The following is a 21827-nucleotide window of genomic DNA, read 5'->3' on the forward strand; positions in this document are numbered from 1 at the left end:
TTTGCACATACCATTCTCTACACCTGAAATACCCTCTTCCTTACTTTTGCCTGGCTAGCATCCATCCTTTAGGACCGAGGTGTATTTCCTTGAACCCAGAGGCCTCCTTGACCGACCATCAAGTCTGTGTGGAGTCCTTTACTTCCTCAATCACAGCCCTTTCTGTGCACTGTATTATTACTGGCGATTTATTTATCTGCACTGATCTGAGGGCATCAACATCAAACCAGTTTTCTGTTGCCTCCCAACCCCTAGCTCAGAGCTTAGGACACAGTCGACACGCAGCAGTAAGTCAGAACTAAGGGAATAAACAGACCTGGTCACACCCTCTAACTGCCCTGAGCCCAGCTCTGGAAGGCACTGCCCATGTGAATGGAACAAACCCTCTGCGATTCTTCGACACACCTGCTTTCCTGGGCTACTCTGACATTTGCTGCAGTTTACAACTAAATCACACAATATCTTCCCCTCCTCATATAACTGTTTAATGAGCATTTTGAAAGTTTAACAGTATTGTGCTTTTGTATTTAAACCATTACTTTAAATGTCTGCAAGAATCCAAAGTGTCTTCTGATCATCAAAGATGTATATAATTGCAACTTCAAATGTGGTTTATGACAGTGCATCTCAAACTTTTCTGTGCATGAGAATCACCCGGGGATCTTGCTAAAACTGCAGATTTTGGTTCAGCAGATATGAAGTTCTGCACTTCTAACGAGCTCCCAGGTGACGCTGATGCAGCTGCTGCAGTCCAAGGAGCAAGGTCCTAAGGGATTCAATTCTTTGAAAATGGGCAAGGTGATAAGTGGCCACCCTATATCAACAGAAACACATGCATTATCCCGACCACCCAAGACTGAGCTGTGGAAGACCTGCTTTATATACATACATGTGCAAACACACAGGTATATAGTGTTTTTAGGTTCATATGACCATTAAGAAGAGACCAAAATAAACAAAGCTGTGTCTACAGGGACAAGTAAACTGCCACCTGGCAGGGAGCCCAGGGGAGCTGCGTCTGTCTCAGTAAAGAGGAACTTACAGCCAAGGAAGATGTATGCTGTGGGCAAGTGTTCCTGGGGGCAGGAACAGAAGGACACTGGGAAGTGATAATCAGACAGAGTAAGACAACACAGGCGTGAATAAAAGAATCAGGAACCAAAGAGCAACAACGTGCAAATCTCTGACCTACAGAAGTTTACAGCATCTCTAACTGTCAGCATTTAATATAATACCAGTGTTTACACATCCATGATAGCTGGAAGGTTAATTCATGAGCACAAATTCACGCACCTCTCATGTGACAGAACCTGGTTAAAGATCTAAATATATACTAAGTATCAGGTAAGGAAGAGCAATGATACGTCTAATTTTAATGACATTTGGCCCCATTCCTGCAGAAGTGGGATCTGCTGCTACATGTACCCATTGGTCAAAGAGGTTCTAGACAAGGACAAGTCAGATGCTACAGTGCCTACCAGCTTCCATGTATCATCACCTATTCCCCGTATCAAATAATCATGGAATATACTCTGATTACGCCCACAGATCAAAACTAGAGCCTCTTAAGAAGCGAAGAGCCAACACCTACCCTCTCAATGAGAAAGACTCATTTTGTACCATGTAACAAAACACTTCATACCATGACAAGTCAAACATTAACAAACAACTGCTATGATAAATATTAGGTTATTGTATTCTAGGTAAGTCTAGGTATTCTAGGTAGGTCTAATATGATCTTCCTCATTCAATACTAAACACACTTATGAGTGTGTGTGTGTATTACAGATATTATATAGAATACCTCATTCCCAATTGCTTTAATTTTTTCCAAAGCATCGAGAAACCATTTTTCCGCTGTTTTCCACCTAAAATAGAGGGGGGAAAAGTTGCAGTTTATTCAAAATTAGCATGTATAAACATTTTAAGAAAAATCTGAATATCTCTTTCCAGTAATATTAAAATGAAATGAGGTAAACTTCTGTAAACAGTTTTTTAAAAGTCAAATTTAAGTGAGATAAATGATTACTTTTATGGCATTAACATCACAAGAGTTCAAGATTTTAGGAGATACAGCATATTCTCAGTAATTAGGTTCTATAAAGGCACTGTTAACACTGCTTTAGCCAACACCAAACCACTGCTCCCAGTGGAAAAACTACAATCCCCTGCTCACATGCTCACCAACTGTTCAATGGATCTGGTTTCACATGTGCTTCTGTTTGGCAACACCTCACTTGACGTATATTGTTGGTCTGTTAACACTGAACTCACAGCCAAAAGCACTGTAACTGATGCCTGAACAAAGCTTATCTAACACCTGTATTCTGACCAAGGCATATCGCAGCCTTCCTGAGCTTAGGACACTAGACAGCACTTTGGCATTCCGCTTGGGGATCATTTTAAACTGTAAAATAGCCAACATAAAGCACAAAAAAGGGAAAAGGGCATAAAATAGACTATAAATAAATTGACTGTACATGAAATTGTTACTGAAGATTATTTTAAAAGGCTCCAAACTCTGTTATAAATATTACATAATCGAATTTTTAGAATACACACAAATGCCACAAAAACACTACAGTAGTACTAATTTACTGCTTTAAAATTTAAGTATAGTTCAGTGCAAAGGACTACAGATAGTCCCCTCTTTGAGTACGACACTGAATTGCTTATTCTATAAATATCCAAGACTACGGTAAGCCTCAACTACTGACCAGGAAACTCAGAGACTGGGCCATTCTAATCGGCTTAATTTTTGGATTATCTGCAAAGGAAACATTTTTGTTCCAAAATTGTAAGAAATCTTTCTCAAATGTATGAATCCAATTCCTAGTCAACAAAGAGACGACTAGGGATTCTGCAGTGCCTCCAGGCCACCCTGAGGGGTCCAGTGACTTAACAGAGTTGGCAACAACTGTCCAGTCCAGGACCTAAGAGCTTGTGACAGCCCACAGCACAGGGGACCAAAACCCAGGTTTAGTATTTTTAAAGAATTCCAAGATAACACGCGCTATTTTCGTTTTTTACCTGTTCGCCTCCTTCTCCTAAAATGAAATGTCTATGAAGAGCCACTCTGATGGGCTAAACTCTGGTGACTGAGGTTTTGCTCTCTGTACAAAAAGGAAACAGAGGGGCCTCTGGCCTTTCAGTACTTACTCTCCATTTTGAAATGCGACCACGCCAACCTCATGCATAACAAAAGGGTCTTCTGGTGCGATGCTTAGAGCTTGGCCAAAGAATCTTTCGGCCAATTTTGAGTTATTGGTCAATCCATATTCTAATCCAATATAAAGCATTGGCAAATGACACCTAAAAATATTGGAAAATTTCACATATTCAACACTCAAAACTTTATAGTTCAGCAGATTTCAAATCCTGTCTGCAAAATAATTTTAACATAGCCAAAAATAGAGCGCTTACTTGTTTTCTGACACTTCATTTACTAACATTTAATGAATATCTAATAGGCTCTTAGACTACTCAGCCGCCACTCCTAAAATCTACCAGCAACCTATTCACCCTTACTTTTCATTATTCTACAGTAAAGAGACGAAACAAAACCCCTGCAAAGCAGAAGGGCAGGCCCCACTGTGCCAGCACCCAGGCCCAGCCAAGACCGCCTTCCTCCCTCACTGACTCAGCAACACAGACCCTCAAGGCTGTGCTCAATTCCACTTGCCTCTATGCAGCTGCTTCGGACTTCCAGCTAGACCAACCCCCACCCCTCGTGTGAGTCTCCACTAACGGTTATTATCAGTTCTATGCTGCAGAGCTCTGAATTATGTCATGTGTATTCTACTCTCATACCCTCTGAAAACAGTTGTAGGCAGAGTAACTAGTTTTAATTGAATTTCCATCTCTTCACCCTGTCAGACCAGTGATCACAGTAAGATAACCTCTCCCCAAAGATGGATCTGACAATGTCAGTGAATACTGACTGCCTGGCTGGGAGGTGCCCGGGCTCTAATCTAGAATCATGACTGAAGTTACAACTGCAGCATCTACAGAAGGGTCATGAAGAACCTTTATGGATGTACCTGGAGGAAATATGAAATGCACAGGAAGGAGCTCCAAAAACCTATTCCTCGGGCTTCCCTGGTGGTGCAGTGGTTGAGAGTCCGCCTGCCGATGCAGGGGACACGGGTTCGCGCCCCGGTCCAGGAAGATCCCACATGCCGTGGAGCGGCTGGGCCCGTGAGCCATGGCCGCTGAGCCTGCGCGTCCGGAGCCTGCGCTCCGCAACGGGAGAGGCCACAACAGTGAGAGGCCCGCGAACCGCAAGAAAAAAAAAAAAAAAAATCTATTCCTCCATAGGAGCAGCAAGAACACTGCCAACAATTGTCAAAATAAACATTTCTAGAACTTTGCAAGTTAACCAAAGGCTTACAACAATCTGAGGGGTATTTATTCTAGAAAAACAGCTGAATCTCAGTAAGAACAGCAAACTCTATGACATTTAACTTGTCTGATTCCCATCTCCCTTTCCCCAGCACCACATTAGCCTAGAAAATCAGCAGTCTGACAGCCACTGGAGGGGACAAAAATTAGTTTGGAGCTTCTGAAATACCCCACAGAGACCTGTCACTATTTGACATATCTAGCAGCTCCCTGGAAAAGCCCCATTCACAGCTGTCTTATTTGACCTGACTCAGAGCTCATGCAGAGAAATGTCTACCCCCAAGGCATTTGTTGAAAACAATGTTTAACATTAACCTGAGGCAGCTACACCAGAAGGCCACACACAGGACCATATGCACACACAGGAAAGGCTGGAGAAGGCCCTAATCTCTCATCTCTGGATGCCCCTGAGGCTCAGTGCAAGCAGGAATTGAAGAGGGCTAAGGCAGAATTACCAACCATGGGAACACTGAAGACATGCCCCTATACATGTACAGGGTCCTTCAGAAAAGGGGGGGAAACTCGGCTCAAGATATGAAAAGAAGCCCTGAGCTAACTGAGCAGAGGCTTCACTGGCCTCAGATGACAAAGGACACAGACTTTACAAAATTTTTAAAAGCCCAGCAAAGTCACCAAACAGCCACAACAAATAGCAACAACAAACCCTGGGGTGGTGTAGGGTAAATGTGATTTCCAGAATTGCCACATTATATTACTTTAAACGTCCAGTTTCAACAAAAAATAAAGAGACATGGGAAGAAACAAGAAAGTATGGCAATACATAAGGGGATAAAAGCAGGCAATAGAAACTACCCTGGAGGAAGACCATACACTGGGCTTACTAGAAAAACACTTTAAATAAGCCATTTTAAATATCCAAAGAACTAAAGGAAATTATGTCTAGAAAACTAAACTATGAGAACAATGCCTCACCCAACAGAACAACAAAAGGTAAAAATTATAACAAACGATCAGAAAACCTGGAGTTGAAAAACAAAATAAATAAAAAATTCACTAGAAGGGTTCATCAGCAGTTTGAACAGGCAGAGGAAATCATCGAACATGAATAAGGTCAAATGAGATTACCCAGTCTGAGGAACAGAAAGATAAAAGAATGGCAGAAAACAACAGTCGCATCGAGTTGGGAGACACCACCAAGCATCCCAACATGTGTGTAAAGAGAGCCCTGGAGGCGAAGGGAGAAAGTAAGGGGTAAAGAAAATATCTGACACCAAAGAACACGTAGGCCAAACACACCCCAAAGCTCAGAAAACTCCCAAGTAATCCCCACCTAGACAAACCATAGTCAAACCACTGGAAAACACTAAATAAATATGTAGATAAACATCTTTAAAGCAGTGACAAAATATAACACATGAGATCCCTGATCACCTGACTTCTAACCAAATACCCGGAGGCCAAGAAAGCAATGGATGACACTCAAAATACTGAAAGAAAAAGGACAACCAAGAATTTTATATCCAGCAAAACTATCCCTTGAAAATGAAGGTGAAATTAAGACATTTTCAGGGACACAAAAACTGAGAAATTTTGTTGCAGAATCACCTTACAAGAAATACTGAAGGAAGTTCTTAAGGGTGAAAGAAGTGACCCCAGACAGTAATTCAAATCCACATGAAAAACACAGTACCAGTAGAAGTGATTACATTTCATCTTTCTTCTCTTGACTGACTTAGAAAGCAATTGTGTGAAACAGTGTGATTAGGCCTAATGTATGTAGAAATGTAATGTTTACCACTAACGGCACAAAGGAAGTGGCAGGAGCAAAGCTGTACTGGGGTAAGGAAGCGACACCAGACAGTATCTCAAATCCACAAGGACAAATGAAGAGAACTTGAAATGGTAAAAAAGGTCAACATAACAAACGACATAAATATACACCTGCTTGCGTTTCTTCTCACAGCTTCTTTGAAAAACAACATTACATGCGGAAATAATCATAACAACGTATAACTGAGAGAACTTGTTGTTAGCAGACCTGCCCAACAAGAAATACTAGTAGGAGTCCTCAATCTGAAATGAAAGGACACAAGATAGTAACCCAAATCCACAGGAAAAAATAGAGTTTAGGCAAAGTAACCACATAGGTTAGGATAAGGCAGTACCAATGCATTTTTGTCTGCAACCCTTCTTCTACTTGCTCTACTGAAATTGAGTTGGTGCCGTAAAGTAAGAATTACATTTGGTTTTCGTCTCTGGTTGCTGGCACAGGGCTCCTGAGAGCCCTGGGATTTCCTGAGTGAGAGGAGCATCTTTTGTTAATGAGCCCCTTCTGAACACACCCAATTTATGCTACTGGGGTGACTCAGAGTGGGGCTGGTTACCAGGAAGACCAAGTGATGAGAGGACTGGAACTTTCAGGTCCACTCACAGACCTCCTGGAAGGAAGGCTGCAGTCTAAGCTCTATAAAAACTCTTGAACAGTTAGCTTCAGAAGAATTCCGGGTTGGTGAACATACTGAGGTGCTGGGAGGGTGGTGCCCAGAGAAGGAATGGAGGCTCCACGCACTCCCACTCACGTACCCTGCCCTATGTATCTCTTCCATTTGGCTCTTCCTGAGTTGTATCATTTATAATAAGCAAAATGCTTTCCTGAATTCTATGAGTCGTTTTGGAAAATGATCAAACCTTAGGAGGGGGTTGCGGGAACCCCTGGTTTGCGGCCAGTGAGAAGTACAAGTGACCCAGGACTTGCGATTGGCATCTGGAGTGGGGAGGGGCAGTCTTGTGGGACTGGGCCCTTAAGCTGTGAGGTCTGCACTAACGCTGGGTAGTTAGTGTCAGAACTGAATGGACTTGTAGGACCCAGCTGGTGTCTGGAGAAGCAGAGAACTGGTTGTTAGTGTTGGAAAGTACCCCAGTCAGTATTAATCCAAACTAGATTGGATAAAAGCTGTTCTGGTGAAAAAGTGAAACTGAGAGAAAAATGTTTATCTTGATGAGCTGATTTGAAAATTTAATTAGAAAAGTGTCAGACTGGGAAACATTAATCATGTCATTAATTATCATTGGTTTTGACTCTTAGCTAGTAACTAACTAATAACTAGTAATAACTGTTCCTGGGCTTGTGAGCACCCAGAGTAGCAAAATGAAATTAGCAGACTAGCATTTCCTCATAAGAAACAACCCACGGGAAGTTATTATTTGCTGCCAGTTCACCAGATTGATGGATCAGGGGTATGGGCAGACACTGGAGCCAAGCTTCAGCAGAGCACTGGAAAGGGTCTCGCATGTCTTGGTGAATAGGATGGACTGGGTACGAGGACCGTTTAGATGGATCAGTAACTGGCTGAACAACTTTAATCTGGAGGATTACTCTAGTAATATGTTAGTATCATGGACTTATGGACTGAATGTATGTCTGCCCCCAAATTCGTATGTTACACCCTAACCCCCAGTGACTATATTCGGAGAGAGGGCCTGTGAGGAAATAATAAAGGTTATGTGAGGGCATGAAGGTGAGGCCCTAATATGGCAGGGCTGGTGCCCTTGTACGAGACACTAGACCTAGCTCTCTGCCCTGTGAGGACACAGTGAGAAGGCAGCCGGGAAGAGCCCCCCCCCCCCCCCCCCCCGGAACCCAGTCAGCCAGCCGGCCAGCCAGCCTTAGAACCGGGAGAAAATAAACTGCTTCTGTTTAAACCCCCCAGTGTATGGCGTTTTGTTATGACACCCTGAGCTGACTAACGCAGTCAGGGAGCTACATCTTTTACAATATTTTCATGGACAGCTAGTTAGATATCAAAGTCATACATATCAAATTTAACATAACTAAAAAAGCTGGGGGCCATAAATAATATAGATGCAGGACTGGGTGCCAAAATGAGTCTGACAGTCTGGAAAGGTAAAGCAAACCTAACCAGATGAAATTCAATCAGGCAAGTTAAGGCAGCTAACTTTCACTGAGTGCTTTCTATGTGTCGGAAACTGGAATTACCTCAGCTATCCCTCACAGCAAGCCTAGGTGTTAAGTGTTGCCATGATTCCTATTCTTCAAGAGGCACACAGCTGGCCAAGATCACCAGGCAGTCTGGCTCCAGACCAGCCCTCTGCACCCCGGCACTCCCACTACCTCTCCACGCAGAGGTGGGGCGGCAGACAGCAGAAGCAGCCCGCACAAGAGAACGAGGCACAGTAAAACCGATGGCAAATCCAAAGAGTCAACAGGAACAACAGCAATTCTCTGCTCCCCAAAGTACCGTATGCTCTCAGGGCACACCGGCTACTGCCAACACATCTAACACTGACATAAATCTACAACACCGGCAAACTCAGTCCTGAACTGAGTAATGAGCTGAGCCACATAAATACCTTCTGGACATAAGTAGGATATAAATAATAACTTTGCTCACGAATACTTTCATTCTTATATGAGCATGTGAAAAACAGCTTCCACCCTATCCTGTTCCCTTAGCCTAACTTGTTAGTCCCCTTTTGTATTGGTTAAGGTAAACTGCTAGGCAAAATCACTACACCAGCTTCTTTCCCTCTCACTTCCACAGTTATTTCACAGTCATAAGCTACTAACATGATACATTATTCTTTTGTTTAGTTTAACAGCCAAATGGCAGAGATAGTAATAACAAGATTTCGCTTTGCTTAAGCGCCCTGCTCTGCGCACCCTTTCATCAGCTGTGCTGCCGTGAAGTAAGCAGCCATCGCTTGGTCATGCTCACTCTCCACTGCGAACGAATGCCCGTAAGCGATCCACGCCGGCCCGTAGGTCTTCTCCAGCGTCGTAGCTTTGCTAAAACAAGAGATTTCATTCGAGTGTGTAATATTTATTCTTAAATTGTTAGGTTAATTTTATGTAAGTTCATGGTTTCAAGGACATCAGAATTAATGAATGAGTTGTCAACATATTAAACACTAATGTAACATTTATGTTAATTCACTTGAAATAAAATGTTTAATAGTACAAGCAAATTTGTAAGTAATTTTAGGAGAGGTCCACAACTTCTTAGGTACTATAGTGGAGCCCATTAGCTTTCTGTATAGAATTTACAAATATTACTTAATCCAGGAGCTTCATTTCAAAACCTAGTAGCTAAACGGTGGTAGCAGCAAACACTTAAGGAAGTGTGCCTTATATGCACCACCTAGTCCTCATAAGCTTCAGGATGAATGACTATTTGTATTCTAACGACAAGTACACTGAGGCTGGGAAGATTAAGTGACGTCCTACAGATGACTAAGAGATTCATGCTGGGTCTGTGGACTGGACTATTTACATAGTCTTAAATAGTCTTCAACTAGGTGACCCACAATAATGAAGAGAACACATCACAAAACAAACATAGAAAATACAAAAGGTGAGATGCCCACTTCTTAGCATTTTACTTTCTAAGTTTTCTTTTACCCAAATGTTCCCTGTTTCACGTAGAATTCATCGCTGAATAAGCACACTAAGTGAGAGAAGCACAGTCAAAGGAACCATTACAGCACGAGGCGCGCCGCTCCCGAAAAGAACACAAGCGCCCTTCTTCTAAAACGCCTAGCGGCCCACTCATCAGAGAGCTCGCCCTAACGCTCTCCTAGAGCAGGGTCCTCTCCTGCCATCTCAGCAATTTTCCTAACAATGCTGACATACGACTACATCATTCCCATTTTCACAGAAGAAAGGGAAGGTAGGAGAAATGAACTCTCCCAAGGAGTTATAGCTAGTAAGTGGCAGAATCTGGATTAGAATTCAAGTCTGTGTCCAAAGTTTATGAACTTCACCACAGATCCATTTTCTATTTCGTTCACATGGAGGAAGTCACAGGTATTATTAGACATATTTCTGTACTTGTGTAATTGAATAGCACTGGTTAAGTAGTTTGATTGGGCTGCATGGAGCTCCTCAAGCTAAAACCACAGCAGATCCTTACATAAACCAGTTCACTATGCCAAGAGTTCTGTTTTATAGTCACATTTAGTGACCCTAACCTCACATAAAGTGTCATGTAATTTCACAACTATTAACAAAAGAAGTCCTAAGAGTAAGAGGTTAATAGTATCTCTATAAGTAAAAAGACTTTCGAAATACTTTGTATTATTCCCTATTTTTTCGTATTTATTCTCATTTATAAATAAAAGTTTAAATACATCATAAGCTCCTTGAGGACAAGGTCTATACCACTGACTACTTTTATCTCCCCTCATGGCATCTTATGAAGAGCAGGGTAAATAATGGACACAACTGAATGGAATCTGAAGAAAACCTTTATTCTTTCATACTGCTTTTAAAAGTACTCCTAATTACTGCATTAAAGCAGATGACCAAGAAATTACTTCCTGTAGGTTCACTACAGAGGGAGGAAGACAGTAAGTTCATACCTGAGATATCTTCTGGCATGTTCATTTTTATGACCGACCATGAGATAATAGCACCCCACTGCAAACCAAGACACCTAAAAAGTTTAAAACGTACCATGACCAAAGACGCTTAACCTTGAACCGGGAATCTGTAACAAGTCAGAGGTCCCAGCATATACTCTAGTTCAAGTCAGAAACGTCGCTGAGACAGGCTGTCTACTAAGGGTCCTGGGTGACACGAGGCCAGACTCTCTACAGCTCTTGCTCCAGGTGCTTCCCATTGCACCCCTGCAGCATCTGAATCTCTTCCTACGGCAAAGTCAGCCTGAGTCCCAGCCTCCCACCTGCACTGTGTCCTCCCCACCCCACCTTGGTTCTACAGATTCCACCTCTTCAGCTGACTTCTCTTGCACTGGTTTCGCCTCTTTATAAATTGTTTTCACACTGGTCTGGGGTGCAGATTCTTGTCTGAGACTTAAACCCTGACCCCTGACTTTTGTCTTTAAGGACATGGTTCCTGATTCCATTTTCAATTTCTAGGTCTTCATTCTGATCCATGGCAGTTTGGAAGACACAATGATTCAATTCAGTGCATAATTCAGTAAGTTATCATACATGTAATGTGAGAAAGCTACCAAGCAGTTATTAGCATTGCTTATGAGAGGTATGAGTATGACTTTCACTTTCAATATTTAATTTTTCTGTATGTTAGCTATTTCAAAATAATATGCATATACAATTTCTGTAATCATAAAAAATAAAGATTTTTAAGTTATATACTAAAAAAAATATACTTTCATGAATTGAAAAAGTGAATGCTGCTTCTAATTATCATAAGCACTAGGAGATTCTGCTCCAACACCTTAAAATAAAACATTATTTGCTTGAATTTAAATTTAGCCTCTGTCTAAACACCTGTTAAGTATTTTCTTAAAGTTCAGGTAAGAAAAAAGACACTATAAGGGAAAAAGTTTATATTTACTTACAGGATTACTAGGATATAAATCCACCAATTTATGAGAAAGATAGAAAAGTTCTACATTAGAAAAAAAGAAAAAAAAAGAATAAAATTATTCACAGCAAATGAACTTTAAGATATGAGTTTCCCCCAGTTACAGCTCTTCACAATCATATAAATCTTGTTCTCGCAGCAATGATTTCATACTTTTCTTTCTTCCTGGATACAAAATCCATTTACCTAATGCCATATAGAAACTCCACGGAGCAGATACTACAGCTGTTTCACGTACCCCCACCTCCAATCCCTCAGCCCACTCCAGGCCCTAAGTGGGCGCTGAGCGCTTATCGAGTGACTAGCAGCCTGGATGAGAGGCACACGACAAAGCACTCCACGTGCTTAAGAGGCTATTTCAAGGGGCCTCGCCTGTCTTGAAGCCCAGGTTTCTTACTCCACGGGCCTAGTACAGACCGTCTTGACCACCCACAGCCAATCTGGTTGACCAAAGCCTCCCGTTTATGGAACCAGCAAGATGATGTGCTCCTGGGTAACACAAAGTCCCGGCATGTCACGACGACTCTCCTAGGGCTCAACAGCCCAGGGCGGCTAGAGAGCCTGCAATTCCAGCAAACTCCCCGGAGGCGCGATGCTGCTGGCCCACAGGCCATGCCTGGAGCAGCAGGGGCCCAGAGCTGGGGTGCCTGGCTAGTTTTCCTCCTGACCGAGCTGACGAGTCAGTTTAGAAGATTTAAGGGCAAATACAGTCCAAACCCTGTAAATGTTCCCAGAATATGGAAAATGTGAGCAAAAACTCTGCCCCCTTCCCGTTTCTAAACAGCTACTGACTCCTGCCATACCAGCTTTCTTATGGATTTTACAAGAAAAAGGGAAAAGGCACACCTGGCACCCAATGCTCTAAAGCTAGTACACCTTGGAGCACAAATTACATTTGAGAAAAGGAAGCAGGAATTAGGGATATAGAAACAGTGTGCTCTGCTGGGATAACAGAAGAGACTGCTGGTTACTTGGATAAGCATTTCCTCCCCCAGTTGTTAACCTGCAATCTGAATTGTCCAGGATTTGTGAGACAGAATTTCCAGAGCTACGGAATATTTTTTGTCTTAAAAATTATTATTTTAATTTAAAGAAATTCTTACCATTTGCTTTATTCAGCTCCACAAGTGTCCCTATATGTACAGGTAAACAATTTGCATGGAAAGGATCTTTTTCCATTACTCTGAAAGTTAAAGAAACACACTATGTACATACGTACAAACAGTATGTAACAGCGCTCACTGCAATTAGCTATGCCTATCCAAACAGTCATTACCACATTACATACAATACTGTGGGCTAGAATACATTTTTACTTTAACTCCATTATCTTCAGACTTGTTCAGTTAAGGCAATGATTAAGTTTTAAATGAAAGGGAAAAATCCTGATTTATTCAGAATCAATAAAAATAAACATCACCACATACATGTACTTTAAGCTAACAGAACTGTACCACATAAAATAAGTGGCCTCATGATTTAGAAGGATCAAAAATAATACGAACTAGTAAATGAATCCTAACTACCTGTCAATTACAATTTTAGTGAATTCAAGGGTTTTAAGCAACCCGGAAGATCCATTAAAAACAGTACATGTAAAGGACAGGTGTGAACTATGCACATGGAAAGACTGGTGCTGGGGGAGGAGGCCTGGCCAGTTAGTGAGCCTGACTCCCAGTACCTATAGGATTTTATCAGCCTCTGCTTTAAGAAAGAACGGACTTTATAAAACCATGTGCCAGACGGTATTCTCAAACTTGCAAATTATCTCCTGGGAGGGACAGGATACTCCCGAGTTAATAGAATAAAGCAACAAATGTGCATACACCTGTGTCAGTATATTGCTCTTTTGAGATGACACGCCCCCCCACTCCCACCCCCCTGTACTCTGCAAATGGAAAAGGCAGCTTAAATGATCATCCATCAGTTTGACATTATTCAGAAAGCAGGTCCCACATATTTCTCATGTAAAATGGACTAAACTCTACGTTCCTGCACAAAAATAAGTGGATGTACTTACACAGAAGTCAGCTTGTAGCACATTTTAAAATCACAGTTATAATAATGTCTTTCAGCTAAAGACACGACCACATCCAGATTCTCCTGCAAACCATCTACAGACTCGGGGATGACAGTTTCACTAGGTTTATTATACTGAAACAGAGAAATGCAAACATGACTCAGTGTGCAGCACCGAATCCAAAGGCAGACTCAACGTGGCCCGAGTGTTTCAAGGTTTAACACAATGACACCTGTGAGATGCTCGAAACTTTTCTAACTTCAAGTATCACCAGTACTCCTCTCAGCAAGTCTAATTCTCTTCTCAATTTTATCACAGAATTCCATGGTAGGAAGTATTTTACAAAATAGTAGTTTAGGAAGCATGAGGAAAAAATCCTCATTTTCACACATCATTGATTATCTGATAGTTCAATCTTTTAAAAGTATGAGTTGTTCCCGGGAGGAAGACAGATATTTTGGGAAGCTTTTTCAGGAATCATATCATATATTTTAAATAATCTAAATCTGTCCTTGCAAATGTGCTAAACTGATAAAAATTAATTTCTAAATTCTTAACCTGTGAAAGAATAGAGGACAAATTTAATGAAATAAGATGCTTATACAAAGCAAATACTAACTTTGTGTTTTTACTTACCTTTTTCAATTTGTTCTCAAATAGAAAACGTAGCAATTCCTGTTCTTCAGTACAGAGCTTGCTAAGAGGTAGTGATTCAAGAAGTTCTTTTTCTAAAAAATGTTGAGAAAAAAGGAACGTCCTCACAGTATTTATGGGGAAGAAAAATCAGCAATGAAAAATATTCTTCTATAGTTCTTGGTTTAAGTAAATTGAGCTCAAAAGAGAAAATAACAAGATAGAATGAACTGGAGAAAACTAAGACAGTGGTTCCAGACCCAGGTAATAAGAATCACCTTGAGGGCTCTGCATGAGCCTGCCAGGCAATTCTAGTCATCACCAGACTTAAGAACCACCAAGCCGCTTACCCACCCTCAGCACTACGGACACTGTGGGGACAATTCTCTGCTGTGCTGGCTGCCCTACGCACTGTAGGATGTGTGCAGGACCTCTGGCCTCTACCCACTAGAAGCCAGCAGCAACCGCCCACGCCCCACCCACCTGCAAGCTGTGACAATGAAACTCTGCCCAGACACCGCCAAATGTCCTCTAGGGGGGCAAAATCACCCTGGCTGAAAACCACGCATTAGGCTAAAATGTCTGAATGCCATTAATACAACATCTCCACTTTCTGTTTCTCTTGTTTATCCACCTCACACCACTGGCAACATACTAGGTCAATGGTTCTCAGCCCTCGATGGATCTCAGGATCATCTGGGAGCTGTAAACCATCTGATGCCAGGGCCCCACCACCAGATTCTGATTCCACTGGTCTGGAGTTAGGACCTGCACAATGATGTTTTTAAAACTCCTGGGGGTTTAAAGAGCAGCCATGTTGGAAATTACTGAATCAGATCCTGATTCTTTACAACTTTAAATCACTCATCACATCACAATCCCTGAAGATTCTGACTGCAAGGAGCACCACACAATATTGTATTTTGCAACGTGCTTCATGTTTGAAGATGTGAAGGAAGTTTAAACCTGTACATAATAGCCTGCTCTTGATTCTATAGATTTCAGAAAAAAAAAAAAATCGAAACAGTATTAATTGTGCTAAACATAAAAACACCTGGGTCTCCAAACCTTCTTGGGCTGTCAACATGTGGTGTGACGTTAAAAGATCAAATGCTTCAAAGCAGTAGACGTCAAGCTTCAAAGCTTCTTTATAGCTGTAAGTAGCGAGGGTTCGGTTATCTAGAGCATCATAGATTTTTCCTCGTAAAAGACAAATAGAACTCTTTATCTGTTGGAAAAATGATGAGTGACATACTAAGTCAGCACTACTGAAATTAATTTTTTATCAAAAATCATATATTGTCTGAAGGCTAAGACCTTTTCTTTTTACATCTAAAAGGATGTGCTCCATCCAATGTCAGACACAATATAAATTAATAGAAACATAAAAGCAAAGTAAAACTTCTCTCATCTATGTTCCTTAGGCTCTCCTCACTTCAACAAACCTTTATAACTAGCTTACACGTTACTGCTACTTTGTTCATTACTTGTTCTGTCTCAAATAGGGTAATGATTTAGAGACAGCATACAGAGCATACGTATATTAAATCAAACACGAAGACCGTTTGATAGGTAGATCTCAATGAACGAACCTTAGTAAATATTAGAAAACCGGCAGCAATGCAGCACAGGGGTTAGGAGCGTGGCCTTTGGGAACTGGACAGACCTGAGCTCAAATCCCAGCTGTGACACTTACGAGTGACCCTGGACAATGCTCTAACCTCTCGTGACTCAGTTTCCTCCCCTCATCTAACTCACAGGCTCTGTAAGGATCAGAGGTGGTACCATCGGTAGCCAGCACATGGTAAGCTGCTCACACAGCAGCCACCTCACTACTACCATTAACGGGAGGATGCAGAAATCTGATTTATGTTCCAGATTCTGAACCTCAAAAAACAAATAAGTGAGCTTAAAGATGGTCCAGAGATGCAGCTAAAATTGGTAATGGGGACTTCCCTGGTGGCACAGTGGTTAAGAATCCGCCTGCCAATGCAGGGGACACGGGTTCGAGCCCTGGTCCGGGAAGATCCCACATGCCACGGAGCAAACTAAGCCCGTGCGCCACAACTACTGAGCCTGTGCTCAAGAGCCCGAGAGCCACAATTACTGAAGCCCTCGCGCCTAGAGCCCATGCTCCGCAACAAGAGAAGTCACCGCAATGAGAGGCCCGTGCACCGCAACCAAGTGTAGCCCCCGCTCGCCACAACTAGAGAAAGCCTGCACGCAGCAACGAAGACCCAATGCAGCCAAAAATAAACAAACAAATAAATAAATAAAAATTGCCGTCTCTCAAACCACTAAAAAAATAAATAAATAAAATTGGTAATGGGATTCATCATAAAATCACAATTCAAAAATAGTAGAGGGCATTATGAGAGAATCTTAGACCTGTGCAGTATCTATGAGTTATTAAAAAAAGTAAACTCATAAAATAAATGCATTACAAATAAATCATGCATTTCTTAGCAGTTAATGGATAAGAGGTCCAAGAATAATGATAATCCTCAACTCCCTCATAAATGTATTTCTTCACAAAAAAATGTGCTTCTTAAAAAGAAAAAAAAACCTAATAATGTATAGTATTCCCACCTTCTTGAGATGAACAGTAGAGTAACCAAGTTCCTTCATAGACATGTTATAAAGAACAACTGGGAAATGGGGGATTGGTGGGTAACAGCTAAAGGGTACAGGGTTTCTCGCTGAAGTAAAAAAAAAAATGTTCTCAAACGGACTGTGGTAAGGGTTGTACAGCTCAGCGAATATATTAAAAACCGAGGTACTATGCACTTCAAATGCATGAATTGCATGCTATGTGAATTACATCTCAAGAAAGCTGTTAAAAAAAAGAAAAGAGTTAAGAGTCCAGATTAGCAATCTGACCGTGGATGGTATTTACCATGTTACATTGTATCAGTATAATCTCTGCCAGCAAGGAATTTGCAATTCTATGCAGGCATGAAGTATACAAACTGAAATACACAAAATAACATAAACAGTAACACCACACCACTCCCTGGAAAGAAACCATCTAAGGTAATCAAGGTTTCTTGGGGGTAAGTACAAAACACTGTTGAAATACAGTAAGAAGGGAAAATATTATTCCACCTGTGGGGAGGAGTTTAAGGTATCAAATGTAAGAAGAAAGAGCTTAAGTCTGCCTATTTCAGATTCAAGCATCTGAGGACACAATTACAACTTCTAACTGATGGCTCAGAAATGTCTCAGAATCTTCTTGGGTTGTGAAAATTAAGTAAGTTGGCAATCAAACTACTTTAACATGATTGTACTCAAGTAAAAGAAGGTGATTTACATTTGCCCTACCACGTGGGCAATTCTTCCTGATGTTACGGAAGCATGGTTATTACAGCGTTACTCACTGAGGACTGTGACATTTCCCAGTCACTGGAGGGGTCTTTCAAGCTACTTTCATCCTTCAAGCATTTCCCAAACAGTCTTTTGCTGATCGGCTCCTCCAGATCAAGAATGTCAAGAGCCTGCTGGTGTTCTTTTGCAGCAAACTACAGAAAACAGAAATAGCGTTTGTCAACCATGACTTCTGACGCTAGATACACACACAATCACAGTAGATTTTAAAAGGGTAATAAATATTACACCCACTCATTACTTAAATTTAAAATGTCTAAAGTTGAATTTTCTTCATGCATATGAGCTTTTAGTAAATGGAGAGTCAGTATTTTGAATTCTCACACTCATGGGAGGGATGTGTAACATTCACATCATTAAACCTTTATCGAATAAAACAAACTGAGAGCACACTTACATGGCATCTAGCTGCAAGGTAGCGACATGCTTCATACAACTAGGAAAGAAATTAATCTATTAAAAAAGTGATCAAGATAATATGCATCTTCAATCAAAAAACTATAACCACGAAGTGAAGAAAGCCGTTTTCATAATTCCTCTTTTACTCTCGCAGAGAAAAAAAAACAGTCTTTTTAACCCATATTCATCATGAACCTACTGTTTACCAGTCACCAAGGATTCAAAAAGGAATAGGGACCTGCCCTCAAGGAGGTTGTGGCAGGGGAGACATAAACACAGCACAGAGTTTCTTTCATAAACTATGAAAGAATCGCATAAAAAATACTAACCAGTTGAATAAGAAAACATCTCCAGGGGAGAGGGTAACTTAGGAGTTGGTCAGCATTCCAGCACTGAGTCTGAATAACTGTCACACACCTAAGGAACTGCAAGCAGTCAGCATGACTGGATACACATTCCATGCACTGATGGTGGTGCTGGGTCAGACACAGACTGGAGAGAAATCAAGAAGCACCTGGGGTGCCTATGAATGCATCTGACTTTATCCTGTAGGCAATAGGAAATCACTGAGTTACACTGTGAGTGATGTGATCAGATCTGTTTTAGGAAGACCACCCTCTGACAGTTTAAAAGATGAACTGGAGACAAGGAAGGTGGGGTGTGGGAAAGATGTTACTGGAGAAAAGAGAAAGGAGAGAGGCTAAAACAACAAAACAGACAAATTACAGGCCTGACACGTATGAATGGTAATGAGATAGAAAGGACTATCCATACTTTCAGAGCTATTTAGGAAACAGAATTTTCAAAACTTAGTGACTAGATGGGGGGGTGGGAAAAGGGAAAAACAAAGTGACCGAGATTAGGAATATGAAATTTTCTCTTGGACTTCCCTGGTGGTCCAGTGGTTAAGACTCTGCGCTTCTAATGCAGGGGGCGCGGGTTCAATCCCTGGTCAGGGAACTAAGATCCCTTATGCCGTGCGGCACGGCCAAAGAAAAAATAAACGTACACAAGAAATTTTCTCTTTACATTTAATATGAAAAATTGAATCCTTAAAAAATTTTGACATAAGAAGAACATATACCTAAAATACTAATCTAATAACATTTTTAAAAAGCTTTAAGGTTCATACAATCACTTACTTTGTCCAGTTTTCGTGACCGAAGTGCATGAGCTGCTCTATGATACTGGGCTGTCAGGTAAAGACACTGAGCCAACCAGTAAATGTCCTGGGGTTCCTCTGGAGGGAAAATTACGTAAATGGTCAGAGGTGCAAGGTAAAGTAGAAAGTTTTTTAAGGATAGAGAAATCAGAAAAAAAAATCAGAATCTGTCACTTACCATGAGAGAGTGAGGCTACTTTATCTGCCCAAAATAGAGCACTCTGATACTGCTGCTGTATCCAAAAACAAACAAAAAAGTGGTAATTGCCCTGTTACTTCAATAGCTTTACACAGATAGGTATTGTTAGAATGCTATATAATAAATCAACATCTCAGTACAATAATTTTTACGTGTAGTAAAGGGTCTATCAGTCATATCTCTATCTTATACCTCAAGTAGGTGAGTTTTAGTTCAATGGTGCAATAAAAATATTATTGGAATACCTTTGATATATACAGTTGAAGAAGGTAGTTTTTTTTAACTTATACATTGCAAAATTGTATCAGCAGGTGTCTAAAGAAGTAGATAACTTAAGTGATCATTTTGCAACATCTAGCCATTAGTAAGGTTCTCAGTCTTTGCCTCAGTCCTCCCGGATGCAAACCGATGCAAACCAGCAACTCTGTTGCCAGTCAATTTGGGAGGAGGAATGCTTCTGGGACGGTTACAAATCTGCTCAATATTAGTGCCTGGAGGGTGGAACCAGGCCTGTCTCCTTCCTCACTGCATCCCCAGAGCCAGAGAAAAAATGCGCAGGAAGCATTTATTCAATTCAGCTGACTTACGGCAAAGCAAAATACAGCCCTTCAGCGTGCTGCCAAACATTCAGCTGCTACATTTCACATCGAACAGTTCACCGTGAACACGCTTTTCTCTCCCCTTCTTGGTTTCCAATTTACTGGGAGAGCATACATTTTAGAAAAACTAAGTGACATCGCAGATTAAACTGATGCTGCTGATTCTGGAAACATTTCTTTCCCTTAAACACTGTTTGCTGTTCATTCAAGAGGAGTACGGGGAATGAAAGTGTAGTTAACAGGAACTTTTTAAAGTACTGATTTTGAGACTACAGATTTGTTTTTATATTTATTCAGTTAAATTCGGCCAAATAAAAATGACAACTAAACTTTTCAAAAATTTTCTATTAGCTAGCTAAATTCAAAGGCCACCCCGCAACTTTCATCCTAAAATAATCCTTCAACTTCCACCTAGCACGAAGTATGTACTGAGCACCTCTGTGTCCGGGGTGGGCCGGCTGCGGAGCGGGGCTTGAACACGTGTAAGGCTCGTCGCGCGCATTAGTGGCTTCACGCTCAGCACAGGGCGGGGGGCTCGACCCCTCCCTTCGGGGGCTCTACCACGAACCAAAGCCCAGGCCCTTAAGACCGCGCGCCGCCAAGACCCCGACAGCAGCCGCCCCTGCTGCCTCCCGAGCCCCGGCCCGCGCTCCCCGGATCGGGCCGCCCACCTGGTCCAGGTACTGCCGGACGCGCTTCCGCAGCCGCTCCAGGTTCATGGCTGCGTGGCCGGGGTCCGGCGTGCACCCTCCCTCCTGCTGCCCGCCGGGCAGACCCGGCCCCCGCGCCGCCACAGCCCCAAGCCCCAAGCCCGGGACCAACCCCACCCGGCCGCGCGCGCCGCCCGGAAACTTCCGCTCCCGGCCCGGCCCCGCCCCGGAAGTCCTCCGCAACCGCGTCCCTCCTGGCGACGGAAACGGGCTGCGCGCCGTTAGTGCCGAGGCTCTCTCTTGGCCCTCGGGTGGCCGGGGTTCTCGTGCGGCCGTGGACGCCTTTCCTCTGCAACTCAAGCCGCCGCGGACGCGCAGCCAATGACGTGTCCGTGCGCGATTCGCTGATTAGCTCGTTCGGAGGCGGGAGCTTGGCAGCTACGCCCCGCGGGTTCCGTGGTTCCAAGTGTGACTCGCATTTCCCGTGTAAAAACGGCGGTAACCAACCCAGAGGCTGGTTGTGCGGACCGGTGGGTGCACACGCTGTCCCGGCACGTGATGTAGAAGTTCTGCCTGTGGTCGCCATGGCCAAGTGTCCCTTTCAGATTGTCTTTTGGCAAAACCCAAAGGCTCATTCCTTAACCTCAGGTAGAGGAACCTGTGATCAAAAACGAGTAAGAACTGGAAAAGCGGGTCTATTAAAACCTTGGATCCATACAGTGGAACATTATTCAGCAGCAACAGTGAATGAGCTGTTGACATATGTATGAACCTTGAGCTGTTGACACATGTATGAACCTTATGCTGAGGGAGAGAGTCCAACCGCAAAGGACCTCATGTTGTATGATTCCGTTGACAGATTCTCTCATTGACCAAAGTCGGCCCGGTCTCCCCGAACTTTTTTCAGCTAGGTCTGGCTTTTGGACTTCCATGTTCCTTTCTGCCTTGTCCAATTTTTGCAAGAATTCTGATGTCAGTTTAGCCAGAATCCCCCACCCTGTACCTTCCTTATCCACTGCAATCTCCCAGGTGATATCTGATCACCCCGGC

General features: G+C 42.3%; 1 protein-coding gene across 1 annotated transcript in view; it reads right to left on the minus strand.

Moving 5' to 3' along the window:
* CDC16 (cell division cycle 16) overlaps positions 1–20979 on the minus strand; it is a 28290-nt gene extending 7311 nt beyond the window's left edge. The window contains exons 1-14 of the mRNA XM_029210413.1: positions 20799–20979; positions 19508–19562; positions 19310–19407; positions 18166–18204; positions 17762–17902; positions 15453–15612; positions 14388–14479; positions 13752–13885; positions 12835–12914; positions 11706–11755; positions 10741–10814; positions 9044–9169; positions 3160–3312; positions 1805–1868 (exon numbers count right to left, since the gene is read on the minus strand). Coding sequence (XP_029066246.1) covers positions 1805–1868; positions 3160–3312; positions 9044–9169; positions 10741–10814; positions 11706–11755; positions 12835–12914; positions 13752–13885; positions 14388–14479; positions 15453–15612; positions 17762–17902; positions 18166–18204; positions 19310–19407; positions 19508–19562; positions 20799–20846 — 1314 coding nt within the window. The 5' untranslated portion in view covers positions 20847–20979. The remainder of the gene's footprint in view (positions 1–1804; positions 1869–3159; positions 3313–9043; positions 9170–10740; positions 10815–11705; positions 11756–12834; positions 12915–13751; positions 13886–14387; positions 14480–15452; positions 15613–17761; positions 17903–18165; positions 18205–19309; positions 19408–19507; positions 19563–20798) is intronic.
* Positions 20980–21827: the final 848 nt, after the last annotated feature.

The sequence above is a fragment of the Monodon monoceros genome, unplaced genomic scaffold (genome assembly GCF_005190385.1).
Source record: "Monodon monoceros isolate NGI ecotype Baffin Bay Population unplaced genomic scaffold, NGI_Narwhal_1 Super_Scaffold_8, whole genome shotgun sequence".
In the NCBI taxonomy this organism is placed as follows: Eukaryota; Metazoa; Chordata; class Mammalia; order Artiodactyla; family Monodontidae; genus Monodon; species Monodon monoceros.